This window comes from Ahaetulla prasina, chromosome 1 (genome assembly GCF_028640845.1).
Source record: "Ahaetulla prasina isolate Xishuangbanna chromosome 1, ASM2864084v1, whole genome shotgun sequence".
Lineage (NCBI taxonomy): Eukaryota > Metazoa > Chordata > Lepidosauria > Squamata > Colubridae > Ahaetulla > Ahaetulla prasina.
The window spans coordinates 188847272-188863848 of NC_080539.1; the positions used below are offsets into that span (position 1 = coordinate 188847272).

At 36.1% G+C, this 16577-nt stretch overlaps 1 protein-coding gene across 3 annotated transcripts in view; it reads right to left on the minus strand.

The window, feature by feature from the left end:
- The window catches only part of TRAF3IP1 (TRAF3 interacting protein 1), a 243132-nt gene extending 227696 nt beyond the window's left edge, over window positions 1–15436 (minus strand). The window contains exons 1-3 of one of the 3 annotated variants that reach the window (XM_058185485.1): window positions 15231–15434; window positions 6197–6262; window positions 5841–6002 (exon numbers count right to left, since the gene is read on the minus strand). In XM_058185485.1, the coding sequence (XP_058041468.1) occupies window positions 5841–6002; window positions 6197–6262; window positions 15231–15353 (351 nt within the window). In that variant the 5' untranslated portion in view covers window positions 15354–15434. Of the gene's footprint in view, window positions 1–5840; window positions 6003–6196; window positions 6263–14975 lie in introns of all 3 variants that reach the window. The other 2 variants (XM_058185495.1, XM_058185504.1) reach the window with 2 other exon arrangements.
- Between the last annotated feature and the right edge of the window lie 1141 nt (window positions 15437–16577).

Consider the following 16577-nt stretch of genomic DNA (forward strand, 5'->3'; position numbering starts at 1 on the left):
TACTTAAATTAAAATGGCTTCTAAGCCACCAAAAGTTCCATGACGAGAAGGGATCTGAAACTAATTTAGAAGATATATTAAAGGAACAGAATAGAGTTTCTGAAGAGCGATTTAAAGAAATTATGAATAATATTCATGGTGTGAAGGATCAACTTAGGGAAGAAATTAAAGAGACTAATAAAAAATTAGAGAAGATTTATTGATGGTTTTCAAGGTTTGGCAAAAATTTGGAAGTAATGGAGGATAAAGTGGAAGTAATTAGTCAAGCAAATCAGTATTTGGATAATAAAGTTGAGAGCTTCAAAATAAAGTGGATAAAATGAGGATCATGTGGTAGTATTGCAATATAGAGCGTTGGAGAAGGCTTTGAGAATTAGGGTCTTCAAGACCGGAAGGAAGAAGATCTTAAAAAGTTATATCAGAAGCCTTAGCTGAAATGTTAGGCATGGACCCTAGAAGTTGATTTTCAAATTGATAAGGCATATAGGGTTAATTCTTGGGTAGCGAGGCAGAAAAAGCTCCCAAGAGATATTGTAATTTATTTTTTAACTTCTACAATAAGAAATCAGATTTTGCAAGCTACATACCAAAAGAAATTGCAAATAGCAGAACAGGAGGGGTTGGTTTTGAAAGAGATCCCTGCTAAAATGTTAAAGGATAGAAGGGATTTTAGGTTTTTTACACAAGAGCTTAAGAAGCATCAGATTCAATATAGATGGGAGGTTCCAATTGGTTTAACAGTATTTTTTCAAGGCAGGAGATATCGAATTGATACTGAATTGAAAGCAAAAGATTTTCTTTTTAATGTATTGAAAGTGGATGTAGAAACAGTGGATAAAAGTCTTCAAGGGAAACAGAGTGGGGAAGCTGAAACTGCACCTGTGATATCAGTACCTCAAGAACAATCTCAGGAACAAAGAGTGACAAGGGGAGCTATTAGGCGTAAGGAGATGGAGGAACGACTTCAAAGACAGGAACGGATTCTACAACTGAAGCTGTGGGGGGAGCCAGGCCGAAGAGTGAGGCTCTTCAGCTAATTGCCCAGAAGCATCAAGAGGCCAGAGATGGCAAATAAATTTTTGACATGGAATGTTAATGGTTTAAATTCAGCACAGAAAAGAAGAAAAATATTCCATTATTTGAAACAATTTAAAATGATGTGATATGTTTGCAAGAGACACATATAAAATTATCAGATCAGAAATATTTGATTAATTCAAATTAGGTAAACATTTTGTTTCTTCTGCTCGAATAAGAAAAATGGTATAGTTATATATTTGAAGAAAAATATATCAAGTAAATTAATTGAAACGGACATTCAAGGAAGATATATTGCTATTGAATTGATTTTAGAAGGAAAAGACACTTGTGATTGGCATATATGCACCTAATCAACAACAAGAAAAATTTTATAAACTGTTACATGAAAATTGACTTTTGGGACTATAAAACATTTATTATATTAGGGATTGGAATGGTGTAATGGACACTAGAAGAGATAAAAGAACTCTTTCTAAGAAAATTCCTATGCATGCAAAATTGCCTAAATCTTTTTGATTTGATGGAAGATTTTGAGTTGAAAGATATATGGAGAAGGCAGAATTTTGATGATAGAGATTATACTTATTTTTCGGACAGGCATCAATCTTTTCACGTATTGATTTTATATTAATTACCAATGACTTGCTTTCTAGGGTTAGGAAAACAAAGATATTTCCAAGGTGTTTAACTGATCATAGTCCGTATGGATGGAGTTGCAATATGAAGGTGGAAGAAGATCATGGAGAATAAATGAAAATTTGTTTAGATATGAGGATAATGTAAATCAATGTAAAAACAAATGAAAGAATTTTGATTATAATTTGGGAAAGGGAACTTGATAGAAATGGTGTGGACGCGAGCAAGGCCTTTATGAGAGGAAATTTGATATATATTAATAGTAGACAGAGGAGAAAACTACAAAACAGCGAGGGATTTAGAAGAGGAAATTCAGAAGAAACAACAATTATTGGTATATAATCCACATGATTTAAAAACTACTGAAGCGATAAAGATATTACAGAGTCAATTTAATATGTTAATGGCAGATCAGGTGGCAACCAATATACAATATGCTAAACATAATACTTTTGTAATGCCAATAAATCAGGAGGTGGTTGGCTTATATGTTAAGGAAAAGACAGAAAGCACGTACTATTGAAGGAATTGAATACAAGGGTAAAGTGCGATTTCAACAGGATAAAATTAAAAAAGCTTTCTTGGAATATTATACAAATTTATATGCCAGAGATACAATATTGAATATGGATATTGATAAATATTTGAAAGAATATAAAGTTAAAGGTTTAACTAATGAACAAAGGGAAGAGTTGAATCGGCCTATAACTTGAGGAAATTATTTTGGTAATAAAGCAATTAAAAATAGGGAAATCCCCAGGCACAGATGGACTTACAGCAATATATTATAAAAAGTTACAGGATGAGATAGTTGGTCCACTTATGGAGTTATTTAATCAGATATTGATGGGAGGAGGAGTACCACCATCATGGAGGACTACTTTTATTTCATTGATACCAAAAGAGGATCAGGATTGTACTAAGCCTGGGAATTATAGACCGATTTCACTCTTGAATAATGATTATAAGATTTTTGCAAAAATAATGGCAAATAGGTTAATGGAAATTGTACAACAAAGGATTCACACTGACCAGTCTGGTTTCATAAAAGGGAGACAAATGAGGAATAATGTTAGGCAGATAGTGAATTTATTGGAATATTTGGAAAAGAAAATCAGATTCCGCAGCGTTTATATTCTTGGATGCAGAGAAAGTTTTGATCGTTTGCATTGGGAATTTTATTTAAATTAGCAGACAAAATGCAATTTGGAAATGGTTTTACGAATACTTAGGGCAATTTATGGAGAGCAAACAGCTCAGATAATAATTAATGGTAGTTTGACAGATAGTTTTAAAATTGCGAAAGGAACAAGGCAGGGTGTCCTTTATCACCTTTATTGTTTATTTTATCTTTGGAACCTTTATTGGATAAGATAAGAGAGTTAAGGGAGATAGAGGGTATTAGAATTAGAAGATATGAATATAAAGTTAGAGCATTTGCAGATGATTTGGTTGTTATGTTGACTCAGCCTATAAATATGAGTGTATATTTGTTGGAAGTAATTAATCAATATGGAAGGGTCTCAGGGTTTAAAGTGAATCAAAATAAAACAAAAGTGTTAACCAAAAATATGATTAAGAACCAGAAAGAAAAACTAGAGGAAATAACAGGATTTGAAATTGTAAAAAAGGTTAAATATTTAGGAGTCTTTCTTACTTCATCAAATGGAAAATTGTATAAGAATAATTATGATGTGTTATGGAAAAAAATTCAGAAGGAAATGAATACTTGGAACAAATTACAATTCTCTTTGTTAGGAGAATAGCAGCTATAAAATGAATGTTTTGCCTAAATTCTTGTTCTTGTTTCAGATGATACCAATAATTAAGAAAGATAAAAATTTGGATGAATGGCAGATTGGAATTAATAAATTTATATGGGAAGGGAAAAAAGCGAGAGTCAAAATGAAAATAATGCAAGATACACAGGAAAGAGGAGGATTAAAAATGCCTAATTTAAAACTGTATTATGAAGCAGTTGTTCTTTCGGTAATAAGTGATTGGTTTAATTTGACGGAGGAAAGGATTTTGAATATAGAAGGTTATGATTTATTATATGGTTGGCATGCATATTTATTGTATGATAAGAAAGTAGATAAAGCTTTTAAGAATCATGTGTTGAGAATTTCTCTTCTGCGTGTCTGGAAAAAATATTATTATAAGTTAAATTACAATATTCCTATATGGGTATGTCCTCGGCACGCAGTAGAGAATATAAATATAGAACAGGAACAAGAAATGATTACTTATAAAGATCTTTTATACAATGAGAGGGGAAATTTACAACTAAAATCTTTGGATACATTAAAAGAAGAAGGGAGGAATTATACTTGGTTTCAATATGGACAGTTAAAGGCTAGATGGAAAGAAGATCAGAAAATTGGTATCATTCAAAATGAAGAAAATCTGGTTAAACAAATTAGAAATCAAACTCAGGGGCATATAAAGAGATTGTATACTGTGTTGATAGAAATAGATTCTGAAAGAGATTTAATAAAGGATTGTATGATAAAATGGGCACAGAATATTCAAGAACCAATAATGTTGGAAACATGGGAAAAAATTTAGGTTAGAAATGTTAAATTTATGCAAGTGCAGAATTTAAGGGAAAATTTTTATAAGATGTTTTATAGATGGCATTTAGATCCTAAGAAATTATCATATATGTATCCAGATATGCAAGCGAAATGTTGGAGATGTAATTGTGATGATGCTACATATTTTCATGTATGGTGGACTTGTAAGAAAATTAAGTCTTTCTGGATAAGAATCTGGTGGATTATGCAGAATGTTCTGAAGAAGAAGATAAAGTTCCTACCGCAATTTTTCCTTTTGGGAATAACAACGGACTGTACAGTGATTGAGACTAAGTTGATTTTGAACTTAATAACAGCAGCACGACTGTTGATTGGACAATATTGGAAGAAAAAAGAATTACCCACAATAGAAGAATGGATATTGAAAGTTTCCAATTTGGCTGAGATGGCTAAAATCTCAGCCTTCTTGAAAGACAGTACTCAAGAAAAATATTTAAATGAATGGAAGAACTGGATTGATTATATTCAAAATAGATATTAGATTAAGAAATTTCGGATTGCTTTTGAATGAAGGATGTTATTTTTGATTTTAATGGAAGAAGTCAGGTTATGTGAGAGAGAAAGATTATAATTGTGTTAGATTTTAAAAAATTTAATGTATGACTGTTTTGTTTAAGGAACTATACCTTGTGTTTGCTCCGGGAAGTCCGGGGGGGGGAGGGAGGTTTAGGAGGGAGGGGGGGAGGGGGAAAATTTAATTGTTGTAAAACTTTTTTTAATTAAAAAAAAAAAAAAAAGAACTCTGGAAAACAATGGCTTCTGAGTTTTTTTAATGCAGAAAAGGTTTTTCTGGAACCTTGACACAGTCCACCAATCTGAACAGCTGAGTCCAACCCATTCCTGGCTGCTGTCTCCACCAATATGGAGAAGAGGCAGTGTCAGGGCGTGGATGGCCTGGCTGTGGAGGCCCTGAGCTAACCCAATGTGGGGCACATGGACCAGGTCCATTCCTTCACTGCCTCGCGGCGGCAGCGCACTGCACACCCTCCTGTCCCACCATATACAAGCAGAAAAAGTGAGCCTCCAATACATGGGGGGGAAAATAAGAGACCCCCGAAAATAAGCCCTAGTGCTTATTTTGAAACCCTAAAGAAAATAAGACCCAGTTTATTTTTGGGGAAACATAGTGTGTGTGTACACATACACACACACAAAATATGTTTATGTATGTGCATGTAACAATATGGGTATATATATGTCCTTTTTTTCCTTTGAGAGTGAGCATCAGAATTTTTTAATGTGTGCCAGTGTGTTCACAGAAACAAGTGACAATAAAGGTTATCTTATATATTCTTGATCCTTCAAATAAAGTCCACATTCTATTGGTTGAATTATTTCCATGTTGCATTGTAGAAATTGATCTTACATGCTGGTATATCAAGTGGTAAATTTCAAAAGAAAAACATTGGATAGAGAGAGAAGCTTAATTTCCCCCTGCAACACTCATTCCAGCTTTTCTCCCAAGTTCAATCTTTCTGCTGAAACTACTCTCTTTAAACTGGTCTTTGAAATTGTATTTAAAATCCAATTAAGATAATATTTAACAAATTAATACTAACATCTTACCTTATTGAGACAGCATTTAGCAATTGCTTGGAGAAATTCATTTGTTTTTTCAGGTTCATGCCCTGCAACAACACGTGCAGGTTTCACTGCCAAATATTCTCCTGTCACCATGATGACCACATCAATTGCTTTCTGAAGAAAGATGATTTTTGCATCTTTATCCTGAATAAAACAATATAGTGTTTAATAAAATCTACAGTTTTCAATGTAAATTATGATGCTAATTTTTTTAATTTATAAATTTTAATTTATAAAATAGCATTTTGGCACAATTCTGACATTGTATTAAATGATACTTAATGGAATTGCATTTATAAAATATTTTATAAATTAAAAAATTATAAGTGCATACATACTTTAACATCAGATTTCATCTCTGCTTCTGTATACAATCCTTTCATGAAACCAGTGGCTCTAATTACCTTTAAAACAATAATTTTAATGTTATTATTGTGATTAATAAATGTGATTAATAAATTATGGTACTAGCTCTCAAATGCATATACTTTTTGTAAAACTTAACAATATAAAATGCAAATACAGCTGCATAATATAATTGTCAGGCATAATGTCCCACATAGTGTCATGTGGGGCACATCTTCATGTGTTTTTGTCCATCTGAAGTTCCAGGATGGTTGGCCTTGACCAGATGTAAACAACCCCATTCAGCAGTGCAGTAATTCATGAGCGCAAACCTCACTTTTTTTTCACTTGGGCCTTCTTCACACCAGCTCACGTTCCAAACCCCAATGCCATGCCCTCCTCGTTACTATGGCAACTGACAGCAAGCATCAAAGGGAAAACCCATGCTAGAGATCTGGCTGACAATAATACTTAAAAGCAATTGAATCTTGAAACAATGAAATAATTGTGCTGATTTTTGCAGACAGGTTTGACAAGTTTGATTATGAAATTGTTTTTTTCTGATTACTGTGTACGTGCTACACAGTGCAACTTTATTTAATGGGATCTTTCCAATGGTGGGATTCAGCCAGTTCGCACCACTTCGGGAGAACCGGTTGTTAACTTTCTGAGCAGTTTGGTAAACTGGTTGTTGGAAGAAATCATTAGGGCAGAAAACCGGTTGTTAAATTACTTGAATCCCACCGCTGGATCTTTCTAAAGTATAAAAAAATAATTTGCACAGGGTCAAATAACTTTAGTGATAAGAACATTAATCCACAATAAATACTACTTTCTCTAGCATTCTCATATTACATTTAGGATATAATTTGCATCAATAGTTTAATAAGGTTCTCCTTATAATATTGAAACTAGTGTTCTCCAGGAATGTATGTGGGACAATACACTGATGGGCAATAGAAGTTTCCATAGAACAAGGAAGATTTATAAAAAAAAATTTTAAGCATATAAAACTTTACGCATGGCAGGAGAGAAAGTTGAACACCTTTCATATGTGCTGTCTTAGACGTATCCTTTGCATTACCTGGCATGACAAAGTTCCAAATAGCACAGTCTTGGAACATGCTGGATATCTAGCACGTATACAGTATTGAAACAGTGACGTCTACACTGTTGGGCATGTCGTGAGAATGGTTGATGGTCGGATTCTGAAAAATCTCCTGTATGGAGAACTTAGTGCAGCGAAAGCACCTTAAAGGGAGACCACAGATGCAATATAAGGATATCTGCAAAAGGGATCTAAAGGCCTTGGGAATGGACATTAATGACTGGGAAACCTTGACCTCTGACCGTTCAGCCTGGAGGCTAAAGATACAGCATGACCTTCTCCAATTCGAAGAGACACTTGTTCGGCAGGCTGAGGCAAAGAGGCAGTCCCGGAACCAGTGAAATCTGTGGGCTGAGTAGGGGACAGAATGTATCTACCCTCAGTGTAGAAGGGATTGCCACTCTCGAATTGGCCTTTTTAGTCACACCAGATGCTGTTTTAGGATCTCTTTCCAGAGCATGATACCATAGTTTTTTGAGACTGAAGGTTGCAAATGAATGATATAAAATTTCTAAAACCATGGCTAATATTGGAATACTAACTAATTTAGAAACAGTCCTCTTCAATACATTCAACTTGCATTAAAAATGAATGAATTCAGAGCCATACATTATAGCCATGATTAAAAGGGTTCTTTTTTTTAAATTTCATTCAAAACGTTTTACAAAAAAATTTTTTTCCCCTTTCCCCCCAACCCCCCTCCCTTCGCTAATCCCTCCCCCCTCCCCCCCGACTTCCCGGATGAAGCACAAGGTATAGTTAAAAATAAAACAAACATATGCTAAGAAAATTTTCCCCCAAAACTATTATACCAATTTTCCCTCTCTAGCTCTGACTTCCTCCTAACATAACCAAACCTTTCAGGAGAAAAAAAAAATTAACAATTAACAGTAACAAAATATATAAATCAATAGAAGAGATTAATCCTAAAGTATTTAAAACCAACTAAAGCATAAAAATCCAATCCAATTCAAAGAATATCTCCCTTATAGCTTCTATAACCATATAATTTTCCCCCCAGGTCTTTCTTACATAAACTCTTTCAAATATATTCTATTCAAAATACAATAAAACACATTATAAAATTTCAATACCGAGAATTACAGTAGCTATTCAAATTTAGTCCTTCCTCGTCAAAATCCAGTATAAATCCAAATACCTAGTCTTTTATGATAGATATAAAACATATAATCAACCCATTTCTTCCAGATCTTCCTCACATATTGTCTTTCAGGGACAGTAATATTTTTGTCTGTTAATAATTCAAAACAACCTCGCTTCAAGGATAATACTTTTGTCTCTTGCCATTTTTTTTGATGCATTAATCTCTGTCTTTCCTTCATTACTCCTTTTGAAAAGTCAGTCACAATATTGCCTAATAATTCCTTATGTCCAAAAATCCACAAATTACTACCATATATTCCATCAGTCCAAAGAGAGAATTCTTGAAAAGCATTAAGCCTGTAAGTTTTTTCAGTTCGGGAGACAGCCTCCTGTAACACAAATTCTGACATTTCATCCAAACTATTTAAAGGAAACTTCTTTACATCAACTTGTTTATTCACGATCAAATCTTCATATTTATCCACTTTTGTTTGTATCTCTTCCATTGCATTTAAGTCCTGATCACACTGGTTAATTTCCTTCAAGCCTTGATCCAAAAAGTCCCCATTTTTTATCAGTTCGTATTTTTGAATAATTAAATACATTCTTTCTGTGTAATCCTGTATAAAGTCACGAATACATTCTTCTGAAAAAACCTTCATGACAAAGTTCTTGCTGAAAATCCCCTTATGAAATACTTAAACGTAATATAATCCAACAATCCACAATCCAACACAATAAGATGAAGTCTCCATTCAGTTTCGATTTCGCAGCAAGGCTATCGGTCTATTTGCAGTTAGTATCAAACGCCATTTTAAAAGAAGGGGGGGAAATTTTTTTTCTCTCTTTAAAAAAAGGAGGAAGTCAGAAAATCAACAATACTTGCAAACCAGTAATTGTTCACTCATGCTTCTTCCGTCTGCTTATAGGAATCCACAAAAAGAAATCAATTGTTAGCAGAACTTGGACACCTTCCTCTTTTTCTGCTTTTGCAGGAGACGCGCTGGATACTGGAGATAGGAAGAATTCAATGGGACTTGACCTTTTGGGACTTTGCATAACAAAAACAAAGCCTCTAGGGGAATCTACCACTCTCCCCCCTGCTCTTTCCCCTGCTCTCTCAACCAGAGAGGGAAAATTAAGTCGGGAACAGCTGTTCGTAGCTGTTTACACCGGCTTCTACCATATCCAGTGCGGAGTGCCATAAATTAGCACCCAGCGAGAAAGGTGGCGCCAAGCGGAAGTCGATTAAAAGGGTTCTTATCCAGTAAAATGGGATAATAAAATACAGGTAGTCCTTGACAACCATTGCCTTATGACTGTTTTTCACACTTACAACCATTGCAGCATCCCCTTAGCCACAGGTTCAAAATTTTCCCACTTGGCAACTGGCATGCATTTATGATGGTTGCAGTCATGTGATCACTTTTTGCAATCTTCTAAAGAGCAAAGAAATGGGGAAGCCAGATTCATTAACAACCATGTTATTAATAACTGCAGTGATTCACTTAACAACTGGGGCAGGAAAAATCGTAAAATGGGGCAAAGTTCACTTAACAACTGTTTTGCTTAGCAATGGAAATTTTGGGCTCAATTGTGGTTGTAAAGTGAGGACTACCTGTAGCCTTAATTAGAGCAGGGATCACCAATTGGTTATAGTAATACTGAGAATCATTTGTTATGTTTGTGTTATCTCACAGTACATAGGTCTACCAGGTTCTGTAAAAAAAGTACAATTGCCAGCAGATGGGAAAACCAGCCAACCCAAAGTTCAATCTATGTGTCAGCCTGCCCCAGATCAGTGTTTGAGAAAATAAAGACCCAACTCCATCATTTTGAAGAAATTGGTAATTTATACCAAACAAGTCTGTATGCAGTATAAGCAAAGCTGGAACTGGAAGTAAATCAAAACCACAGAGTCATATTCTCTCCTGAACCCTCCCACTACTAGAGGTCATACAGTAATAATCCAATGTCGTCTTCCTCTTCGGCCACGTATAGTTTCACTTCCGATATTCTCCCTCTGTCAATCTTCTGGATGGAACATGAAGGAAGCTGCTGCCATTACATTCACGCGCCAAAACAGTTCCATCTTCTGCTTAAAAAAGCTGTCTCCCTCTCGCACACATGCATTGTCAGCCGAACGCTGGAAACAGTGAAAACCTCCACCCTCCTCCATAAATCATGTAAGACACTCAGTAGAGCAAACTTTTAACAAGGTAATAAAACAGTCAGATAATCTAGTAGGAGACATACACTTAATTAAAGTGGAGGCTGACACTATGCTTATATAGATTGAAATTTGGGTTGACTGGTTTTCCCATCTGCAAGTTAGTGAAAGAGTCCCATCAGCAACTTTCTCCCATTTCAAGGGTAGTTCTCTATGTTCCCCAAATCTACTTCAGAACATAGAATACAGAATCATAGGTCTGGAAAGGACTTCACAGGTCTTCTAGTCCAACTCCCTGATGAATTATTGAAGTTTCAACAGGAACTAAAATAAACTGCCCCTTTGGCACAATTCTATTCAGGGAATGCTTCTGTTGTAGAACAAATTACAAACAAGTAAACTTAGGCCAATAATATTCCCTGCAATTTTAAGGCTTCATCTCTTTATAATTACAGAACGATGACTAGCAGTTATTTTTGAGAAAAACCTTTGATTGCCATTCTTGAATGGGGTGGCTCTGTAGAGCAGCTTTATAAAACAATCCAGCCAAACACTAGCTGATTTAAATAGAAAAATAAAACTTAGCTTATAAAATGATTAAATACAAATAAGTTAAGGTAGCCCTTGACTTACAATAATTCATTTAGCCACTGAAGTTACAATGGCACTGAAAAATGTGAGTTATAACTAGTCTTTGCCCTTACAACTGTCACAGCATTTACATGGTCATGTGATCAAAATTTGGTTGCTTGGCAACTGGAAATTCTGGTCCCAGTTGTGGTTATACATCAAGGACTATCTGTAGACTCCTTTCATTTGTGCAAAATGTCAACAGGAAAAATGGTTGCAAAGAGGACTTCCTGTAAGAGCAATTATGTTGGACTTTTGCAGCCAACAAAGGGACAAAATTTGATTCTAACTTGTAAGACTAACAAAGGAAATGATTTCAGCTGGGACAATCAGAGACAACTGCTTTCCTCCTTGATTCTTGGGGCTTATTTCAGCTTAAATGACATCTTGCATTAAACAAGTACTCATGAGTAACTTCAATCAAATAAGGACATTCCTATATGTAAATGTTCCAAATACATGCTAAGGAAAGAGGGAGTTTGAGTCTACCAGATATGATATGAAATTGTATTTTGATCCACGCTGTTTGACCTGGGCAAAAGAATGGGTGAACCTCCAGAATAAGAGGTTACTTGAACTACAGGGCCATGAATTAAGATTTAGATGGCACGGCTACTTATGGTATGATAAAAGTAAAGTTAATGTGGATTTTAATAACCATTTTGTGAGATTGCCATACTAAGAGTTTGGAATAAATAAAAAACAAGGCTCTCTATGAAGTTACCTCTTTGGGCGTCACAACAGGAAGCTTTTTTTTAGAAAAGAAAAGGTGGCAAAGCCAGATTGGTTGACGTATGGTAAAATTTTATCTTTCAATTCTGGTGACCCAATATTAAAGACGAGGGAAGAACTTTAATGAGAAGGTTATGTTTTCCATTGGCTTACTTACCAACAACTGAAAGAAAAATTTAAATTGGATAAAAAAAGTTATGAGTTTGATTTTGTTAAAAATGAATTGGAAATTTCATTATATGGTACAATGAACATATTATTGCTAAGATCTATAAAAAATTATTGAAATTGAATTTGAAAATGAACATGTAAAAAATTGTATGATTTAATGGGCAAGGAACTTTGGATATAATGTGATGCTTGAACAATGGGAAAACATGTGGAAGGGTTTAAAACGGGTGAAATCTAAAAATTTTCCCTACCGGTTCTGTGGGCGTGGCTTAATTGGTGGGCGTGGCTTGGTGGTCAGATAACTGAGTGAGCATGGCCAATAACAATAAATAATAAAAATAATAAACAAAGTATAAAAAACAATGAGGTATCAAAAACCAACTTTCACACTTTACACACACACAACACAACACAACTGACTCACACACAATGTAAAAGCAGCTGCACTTCACACTTCACAGCCACAAAAAGCTCAAAAACCAACTTTCACACTTTACACACACACAACTCACACACACACACTCACAAAATGCCATATACAGCTTTCTGAGATTTTGTGTGTTTGTGTAGTTAGAGTGAAACACTACATAAACACCCCAAATCTCAAAAAGCTGCACAAATATTTTATTTTATTATTTTATTTTATTGTGGACTTCAAATCCCAGAGTTCCTCAGCCAGCAAAGCAGGGAGTCAAAGCAAGCTTTTTTTTTCTTCAGTAGCTGAAGAAAACAGCCGTTGCCAGCCCAAAAGAGCAGTAATTATAGGTAAGTGAGGAGGGAGAATTGGCTGGGCTTGGGTGGGGGCTCTTGTAAGTGGGGGCTGTTAAAAAGTGAGTTTAAAAACCTGTGAGGATCAGGAAACTACTCTGGGATCGCCAGAGGAGGCTTTTAAAACCTCCGGTTTTTTTCTTTTTTTTCCCCCCTTCGGCTGAAGGGTTTTTTTAAAAAAAAAGTTTTAAAGTGTTCTGATGATCTCTGCTCAGCCCCGCGATCATCAGAGGGTTTTGGTTTTTTTTACTTTTCAAGGCATGTTTCAGCTGAAGAAAAAAAAAACCAAACCTCTGCTGATGGTGCGGCTCAGCAGAGGCAGGGGGGCGGGGCCAGGGATTTTTGCTACCAGTCCTCCGAACCAGCAGCTGCCATCGCTACCTAATTGGGGGAGCCGGTGCGAACCGGGAGCATTTCACCCCTGGTTTAAAATTATAAATTATAATTTAAAAGAAAAATTTTGTAAGATGATGTATCATTGGTATTTAAAACCAGATAAGTTATCTAAGACGTATAAAGGTAATGTATGTCAAATGAATGTTGGAAGTGTAAAAATAAAGAGGGGACTTTTTACCATCTATGGTGGACATGTAATAAAGCAAAAAAAATGGAGTATGATTCATATTTTACTACAGAAAATTTTGAAAATGGAGATAAAAATGAAACCAGAATTTTTTCTTTTGAATTTAATAGAAAATAATTGGGGGGGGGGAATTGGAACTTTGTTACTTTATATGTTGACTGCAGAAAGTCTATTCTATGCACAAAAATGAAAGGACACTTTGATTCGAATAGCAGAAATTGATGGAGTTGGCTGAAATGGCAAAATTGACTACTTTGATTAAAGAAAAGAACATAAGTACTTTTGTTTCCACATGGAGACCACTTCTGAACTTCGTGGTTGATGTGGAAAAGAATTAAAATCTGAATTTGGGTTTTACTGATTAGACTGATAGAAATTGTTCATATTATTATGAAAAAGTAAAAAGTTGTGATTTGATGTTAATGCCTTATTTTACTGTAAGAGAGTTAGCAGTCAATGCTTATTTTTCTTATCTTTCCTTACTTCTCTTTTCCTTCCCAACTGCTTCTCTAGTTATTTTGTATTTTATAATAATTTATAATTCAATAAAAAATGTTCTGAAAAAATGTTTCAAAGACATTTTCCCATTACATAAATATAGATTAATCCATCCTAACATCTTATCAAAAAGTGAGGTGACTTGCAGAGGACACTCATGCTGTGAAATATTAGAAGTGCAATATTCATATATCAATCACAGTATAATGGTTTAGCGTAATTTTAATGTATTAGTTAAGGCACAGTTGGCTGAATTAATCATAAAACAAGTTATGTTCTATTTAAAAACTATAATGGCTTGGTACTCATAAGAAAAACTCTAGGCAATTAGCTCAAAGTTACAGTATTTTAGCTCAAAGTTACTGGGTTTCCAACCCAGCCGCTAGCCCACCCAGTTCTTCATAGAGCAAAACCAGATAATCTTTCACATTTCATACTTGCTTAAATGATAATTTATTTCCCCTGTGCCTAAATCTAATAATAGAAAATGATACACTTGATAGGATAGGATACAAATCGTTACATAATGTTCATTCTTGTTGTTGTTAGTTGCGAAGTCATGTCTGACCCATCGCGACCCCATGGACAATGTTCCTCCAGGTCTTCCTATCCTCTACCAACCTCTGGAGTCCATTTAAGCTCACGCTCATGTTCATTCTTACAGTATAGTTACCTTTATAGATAGAATTTAATCCTCACATCACCTCTAGTACAATAGAGAATACAATTCTCCCTTACTTCTAGTTAAGCCTATGCCTTTAGCAAAAACAAGCCAAACTTATTCAACACATGAAAAGATGGAAAGACAAAGCATCACTCACGTTAATACGTCAAACCTATTTAAAATATGTCTTTTACGAACAAGAGCCAAAGGTAAGGATTGCTAATTCTGCCGTGCTTTGTACATGCAACTACTGTTTTTAATCAACGAAGACTGGTAACTTTTCTTTCTAGCCTTGTTAAATTCAGGTGATGGGCTGCGATCCAATCCAAGGCATGTTTACCTACCTACAACAGCCATTTGAGAGATTGACATACAGACAACCCTTGGACCAGACAACCCTTGGACCAAACAGGATGGAGAAAACATGCCATCCGTCTCTCTAAGCCTGTCTAATGCCTTGGGGAACCTCTTTACACAACCCTTCCTTCAAAGTTGCACGCGTCTCTTTTGCGGCTTCCTCCTCGAGTTGGTAGGCAACTGGAAACACAACCGACCGCTTCCTCTCCTCCCCCTTTCCCGCCTCTTTCGCTTCGCCTGACCTCCCTGATCACGTCGTGCAGGTAGCGGAAAGGGGGCTTGCTGAGAAGGCGCTCTGTAAGAGGCGGTTTTCGAATCACGCGCCCCAGCAACTCCTGTGTACGCCGGATCACGGAGCCCTGCATCGCAGCCTTCGGTAAGATTCGTCTCTACCCAGGCCCAGACAAACTCCCGATACTGCGCAGACCATACATGCGCATTCCGCCTCCACCTTCGTTGCTACCCAACTATGTGACCATGGCAACGCGCATGTAAGCCACCTCCTTCCTTTCCATCTATTGGGCCGAAAGAACGGAGACGATGACGTAAGCCACCGAATAGTTGAACATCAACGAGCAAAATTAAAATATGACCTAACTGTTGGAAGGTATGGAAGCAGAGGCGTGCCCCTCATCTTATGAATTTGTCAAACAGACCGCTGGAACAGCGTTTCAGTAGTGAGAAAATATATCTTAAGTCGATATTTAGTGTTGGAAGAAATATCCGTCTGGTTCAATTCCAAGCCGGGAGCAAGGCACTGGAGAAAAAATGGAGGCTGATTGGAAAGGGGGTCCATTTATTGATGAAGCAGAACCACCAAGCACATGTGATTCTGGATAGTTGACCACATGGGGTTGAGAGTGAGGAGTTTTTATACCTTTTCTTGGGCTTTGCACTTGAGCTTCCTGTACAAGAACATGTATTCTATTGGCTGTTGTCAGCTCCCATGGGGCGATGTAGGCCTTATGTAGGAATCATAGCTGGCTCTGTAGGTTGCCTGAGAAGTTTGGTTGAAGTTTCTGAGGGTGATGCAAATGTCCTTAGCAAATTGTGCAATGTGTTTTAGTGGGTTAATCCAATTATGTCTTAGAAGGTAATGTTTTAATCCCTTCACCCTGGAGCTGAAGGTCTTTTTTTTTTGTGTAGGTAGGCTGGCTTAGTCTTTCTTAATGGGCACAAAATATCTGCTGGAGGCAGGGAGCTGGGGCTCTGAGTTTCTTTCTCCCTTAAGATTTTTTAAATTTCTCTTTTAGGGTGTTGGAAGAAATATCCATCTGGGTTCAGTTCCAAGTGGGGACAAAGACACTGGAAACATGGAGGCTGCTTGGAAAGATGGTTTAATGGTGGTCAGGATCACATGGCTTGAGTTCCTGAACAGAAAAGGGGCTGAAATCCTGTGTGCTCCCTGGCTTTATGCTTTTTCTGAGCTTTGAACTTTCTGGGGCACAGGAAGAGTATCCTGATTGGCTGTCAAACTCCCAGGTGGTCTAGGGGTCTTAGTTAACATTGTAGGTTGTCCCTCAAGCTTGCCTGAGCCTTGCCATGTGGTGAGTTTCTGTTGCTAGATGGGTTCTATTATGTTGCAGATG